This window comes from Lithobates pipiens, unplaced genomic scaffold (genome assembly GCF_037356315.1).
Source record: "Lithobates pipiens isolate NorthernLeopardFrog02 unplaced genomic scaffold, aLitPip1_a1.2 Scaffold_30, whole genome shotgun sequence".
Lineage (NCBI taxonomy): Eukaryota > Metazoa > Chordata > Amphibia > Anura > Ranidae > Lithobates > Lithobates pipiens.
In genome coordinates this window covers 42,219,782-42,225,718 of record NW_027507791.1, presented here as the reverse complement: position 1 = coordinate 42,225,718, position 5,937 = coordinate 42,219,782, and the positions used below count along the sequence as shown (strand labels likewise).

Below are 5,937 nucleotides of genomic sequence, written 5' to 3'. Positions count from 1 at the left end.
GCACCCGCCACAGCTGCCATCAGTGCAGCCTATCAGTGTACCCGTCACAGCCGCCATCAGTGTACCCGTCACAGCCGCCATCAGTGTACCCGCCACAGCCGCCATCAGTGTACCCGCCACAGCCGCCATCAGTGTACCCGCCACAGCCGCCATCAGTGTACCCGCCACAGCCGCCATCAGTGCAGCCTATCAGTGTACCCATCACAGCCGCCATCAGTGTACCCATCACAGCCGCCATCAGTGTAACCATCACAGCCGCCATCAGTGTAACCATCACAGCCGCCATCAGTGTAACCATCACAGCCGCCATCAGTGTAACCATCACAGCCGCCATCAGTGTAACCATCACAGCCGCCATCAGTGTAACCATCACAGCCGCCATCAGTGTAACCATCACAGCCGCCATCAGTGTACCCATCACAGCCACCATCAGTGTACCCATCACAGCCACCATCAGTGTACCCATCACAGCCACCATCAGTGCAGCCCATCACAGCCATCATCAGTGCAGCCCATCAGTGTACCCATCACAGCCGCCATCAGTACACTGATAGCCACCATTAGAGGTCGACCGATATGGGTTTTTCTCTGGCCGATGCCGATATTTAGAAATGATGCCGATTTTTTCGGGCCGATATGTTAGGCCGATTATTTATTTTTTCCCCTTCCTCTCATAAAATCTAACAGACACCTTTCCCACTGGGGCGTTTTTCAGGCGCTTTAAAATAGCGCCTGTAAAGTGCCTGCAAAACAGCTCCCCTGCAGTCTGTGTGGAAGCCCCGAGTGCTTTCACACTGAGGCGATGCGCTGCCAGGACGTTAAAAAAAAAGTCCTGCAAGCAGCATCTTTCAAGTCGTGTATACCGCTCCTCCACCACTCCTGCCCATTGAAATGAATGGGCACCGCTGCTGAAGCACCTTCAATGCGATTTGGCAGCGACGCTTCTCGGGCACATTTAACCCCTTCCTGGGCCGCTAGCTGGATAAGTGTCCCGCTAAACTGACGGTAAAGTGCCGCTAAAACTGGCAGTGTTTTACCATCAACGCCTGCTCACTCCAGTGTGAAAGCAGCCTTAAAGTGGAGGTCCACCCTAAAGTGGACCTTCCGCTCATTGGAATCCCCCCCCCCCCTCCGGCACCACAATTGGCACCTTTCAGGGGGGAGGGGGGTGCAGGTACCTGTACAGTACAGGTATCTGCACCCACTTCAGGCGTAGATTCTGCAGAAGGTACGCCCCTTTCCGCAGAATCTACGCCCCTTTCCAAGGGTCCCCCCTGCTGCCTGCTGGGAAACACACGGATCCCAGAGACAGCGGGGACCATCCTTATTGCGCAGCGCGACTCGCGCATGCGCAGTAGGGAACCGGGAAATGAAGCCGAAAGGCTCTGATTCCCATACCCAAGATGGCGGCGGCAGCACCCGAGAGACGATCGAGAGATCGGCTTCGGGTGTCGACATCGCGGGCGCGCTGGGCAGGTAAGTGTTACTATTTTAAAAGTCAGCAGCTGCAGTATTTGTAGCTGCTGGCTTTAAAAAAAAAAAAAAAAACCGGCGGACTCCCGCTTTAAGTGATACAGAAAGTTTCTTACATTTATTAAACAAAACAAACATCCAAACAGTTCACTTGCATGTATAATTTAGAATGAAAAATATAATATTATATAAGATACATATATATATATATATATATATACACATACACACACACACACACACACATACATACACCTTCCCTACTGCATCCCACATTAAAAGAAACTCAGTAGGAGTCCCACGTGGAGAACATAAAGATAGAGCGAGACATAAGATTTCAATTTAGGATGATTTTTATTTCACTTGCAATAATGAAAAAACATGAGAAGATATTCAGAGCGGTGTCTTGGGGGGTCCTGTTGGGTGGTCCTCTCCACCAACGTTAGAAAAAGACACGAGAAGCTCCGTGCTGAGCTGGAACAAAAACTACTATAAGAACAGTTATCTATAAGGAGGGGGAGGGGGTGGAGATCTTAACGGAACTGAAGGGGGCTGATCCGCAGACCAATCACGTCTTTTCCAATTTCTGTCACCTGCAAAATAAAACAAAGTATTATAATATAATGATGTGTGTAAGTGGAATAAAAGCAGGTTGCAGCAAAACTTCTTGATCATTAAAGACGACAAAATTTGTTACATTGTATCCTCAAACAATGAGCATTCGCTACTTTACACTAAAACATGGTGTGGGAAACCAGTGTTCTCTTAGTAAGGCTTTAAAGTGTTGGTTAACCCCAACCCCCCCCCCCCCCAAAAAAAAAATGGATCCTGTTCCTTTAAAGCACATTATACAGCACAGTGCTTATTCAGTGTCATTTGGCCCCCGTATCACCGGAAATACATGGCTGATCCTGCCTGGTTATATCCTCCCCTCTGCAAACTGACCACGATTAATCATGGCTGCTGAGCCCCGACATCGTGGTCAGTTTCCATGATTCCGTCATCCGCAGCTCTCCTGTGTTGTGTCTCCTCTGTCCCCTCCCTGCACGTACCAACGCCCACCCCGTCCCCCGGCTCCAGCTCCTCCAATTGTATAATCCACTCTGTATCATAATAATGTGTCCCTGTGTAACTATCCGCCGATCTGTACCTGTATAAAAGGCTCCCGCCGCTCAGCTGATTGTAGGTGCTCTCCCCCTCTCCTCTCTCCCCCCTCCTCCCCGGCTGACAACAGCAGGACGACTCAGCCCCGCCCAGTGCAGCTGTGAGCCAGAGAAACAGGGGAGCCAACATGTCAGCCGAGCGCTGGTTACAGGTACAGATCGTGGATTTTTTTTATATTACACAGGGACACGTTATTATGGTACACAGGGGATAAGACGATTTATTAGAAGTGGGCTAACAACCACTTTAAGTGGCATGGTACTCAACTCTTCCCACCTACCTCATGTTTTTTTTTTTTTTTGTACCCACCAGTAGTGCTCTTCAAAGCACCACATACTTGACCATACAGCGAGTTAAGCATTGTTTTGCTGCGATCCGCTGTTGGGGTGCCAAACAGCAGGTCCAACACCACCACCTTTGTGCTCCTCAGCTGGTTGTCTCTAGCAGGTGTAGGCAGCCAGCTGCGATGCACCGAACCCAAACAGCCACCCCCCCCTCCCCCGTGTACTGGTCCTGCAGCCTCCTAGACAATGTGACGCAACAACCACCCCCCCATATACTGGTCCTGCAGCCTCCTAGACAATGTGACGCAACAACCACCCCCCTCCCCCCCACCCACGACTCCGTATACTGGTCCTGCAGCCTCCTAGACAATGTGACGCAACAACCACTCCCCTCCCCCCATATACTGGTCCTGCAGCCTCCTAGACAATGTGACGCAACAACCACCCCCCTCCCCACGACTCTGTATACTGGTCCCTGCAGCCTCCTAGACAATGTGACGCAACAACCACCCCCCTCCCCACGACTCTGTATACTGGTCCCTGCAGCCTCCTAGACAATGTGACGCATCCACCACCACTCCCTACACCCCCCCCCCCCCCCCCCCAGTAGTGGTCCCTGCAGCCTCCGAGACAATGTGACGTAAGTATCTCAGGAGGCTGCAGGTACCAGGTAAAATGTCATTCTGACCCAGGCCACGATGGTGGATGAAGGAGGGGCTAAAGCAGAACCTAGCTCTCTTTTTTTGAGCTAGTTCTGCTTTAACCACTTGCCGACCAGCCACCTCAGTTTTACTGCAGCAGAATGGCACGGCTGGGCGAAACAACGTCATGTAACATTGAGCGCGCCCAGAGCTGGTTCGAGTGCCCAGCTTGTGTGATGACCTACGGGCTCCCACGATCGCGCGTGACACACCGAGAACCGGCATCTGTGTGTGTAAACACACAGATGCCGGTTCTCTGAGGGGAGAAGAGACCGATCATGTGTTCATACAAAGTATGAACAGAGATCTGTCACCTCCCCTAGACAGTCCCCTCCCCCCTTCAGTTAGAACATACTGAGGGAACACAGTTAACCCCTTCCCTGCCAGTGACATTTTTACAGTAATCAGTGCATTTTTATAGCACTGTATAAATGCCAATGGTCCCTAAAATGTGTCAAAAGTGTCCGATGGGTCTGCCATAATGTAGCAGTCCTGATAAAAATCGCTGATCACCGCCATTACTAATCAGAAAAATAAATAAATAAAAATGCTATAAAAATATCCCTCATTTTGTAGACGCTACAACTTTTGCGCAAACCAATCCATTTACGCTGTGATTTTTATTACCAAAAATATGTAGAAAAATACATATCAGTCTAAACTGAGAAAAAATTAGCTTTAAAAAAAAAAAAGAAATAAAAAAAAAAAAATTTAAAAAATGGGATATTATAGAAAAAAGTACAAAATATTGTGTTTTTTTTTTTTTTTTTTAAGATAAGGCTCTTTTTTTGTTTATAGCGCAAAAAATAAAAACAGCAGAGGTGACCAAATACCACCAAAAGAAAGCTCTATTTGTGAGAAAAAAAAAAAAAAAAAAAAAGACATCAATTTTGTTTGGGTGCCACGTCGCACGACCGCGCAATTGTCAGTTAAAGCGACGCAGTGCGGAATCGCAACAAAATGGCCTGGTCATTCATCAGCCAAATCTTCCAGTTCTGAAGTGATTAAAACAGAGTTCCTCCCACCCCTCCAAAAATGTTAAAAATTATTAACAATAATAATAATAATAATAATGAAAAAGGCACTGAGCCCAAACCAATAGCCAGGCAAACTCCATAGTGTTATGCTGAATGTTGCTGGGGGGAGAACATTTCACCCATCTGGATTTTTAGAATAATAAAAAAAAAAAGTTCTCTACCAAGAAGACCCCTCAAGGTGGCAGAAACGTAGCCAAGACCACCCACCGTAAAATCGGCCGCCCAAAGACATAGGCGGCAGTCAGCGAGTTGCACCTACCCCACCCGTGAGGCAGAAAATCCAACTTCCCCCTCCGGGGATTGTTCCGTTACGGCTTACAGAAAAGATAAAAATGTGATAAAATCGGCATCCGTTAACACTTACCGTGGAGACTCTGCAAATCTGTCCTTTGTACTCCGGGCTGTAGCAGGCGCCGCTGAGCGGGCATTTCTCCACCGGCTTCCCTCGGTAGATGGGCTTGTAGGAGGCGGCACAGATGTCGAAGGGGTTGTGCATGTCGTAGTTGAGCTGGTACGTGTCTGTGAGACTCTTCTCGCACGCGGCGAGGATCTTACGAGTCTGTGGGCAGGAAAGTGATAAAATTAGAGAACGCCCCCCCCCAGAGATGAACATGAACCCCTTAAAAGCGGAGTTCCACCGGGGTAAAAAAAAAAAAAAAAATACAAATAAATGAAGTCAGCAGCGACGAATACTGCAGCTGCTGACTTTTAAAATATAAAAACACTTACCTGTCCAGGGCGCCCACGATGTTGGCACCCCGAAGCCAACACAGTCCCTCGGCTCCGGATACAGGCGCCATCATCCTTACTAAGGGAAACAGGAAGTGGAGCCTTGCGGCTTCACAGCCTGTTTCCTACTGCGCATGCTCGAGTTGTGCTGCGCGTTCCGAATGGTCCCAGCTGTCTTCAGGGACCTGCGTGCGTCTCTCAGATGACAGAAGTGGTGGTGGGATGGGGGGAGGGGAGGGCGGACATTGCATAGTTCGCCGCACAAGATTGCAGCAATCTTTCCCCAGAAGTGGGAGCAGATACTTGGATTTGACTGGTATCCCCCCCCCCCCCCCCACCCTGAAAGGTGCCGAATGTGGCGCCTGGTATGGGATCTGATCTGTGGAAGTTCCATTTCTGGGTGGAACTCAACTTTATAAAAGGGCAGCAGGCACCGGTGTCCTATTATATAAGGTCCCCCATCCGATAGTGTCCGCTGTGTACTGCGCAAGCACAGTACACAGCAACACAGATTCCGAAAATTGCCGAGGATGAGCGGCGCCTGCGCCG

General features: G+C 49.3%; 1 protein-coding gene across 1 annotated transcript in view; it reads right to left on the bottom strand.

Moving 5' to 3' along the window:
* Positions 1–1,808: 1,808 nt before the first annotated feature.
* Positions 1,809–5,937, bottom strand: part of COPA (coat protein complex I subunit alpha) — a 65,186-nt gene continuing 61,057 nt past the window's right edge. Inside the window, exons 32-33 of the mRNA XM_077464087.1 lie at positions 5,024–5,218; positions 1,809–2,066 (exon numbers count right to left, since the gene is read on the bottom strand). Coding sequence (XP_077320213.1) covers positions 2,007–2,066; positions 5,024–5,218 — 255 coding nt within the window. The 3' untranslated portion in view covers positions 1,809–2,006. The remainder of the gene's footprint in view (positions 2,067–5,023; positions 5,219–5,937) is intronic.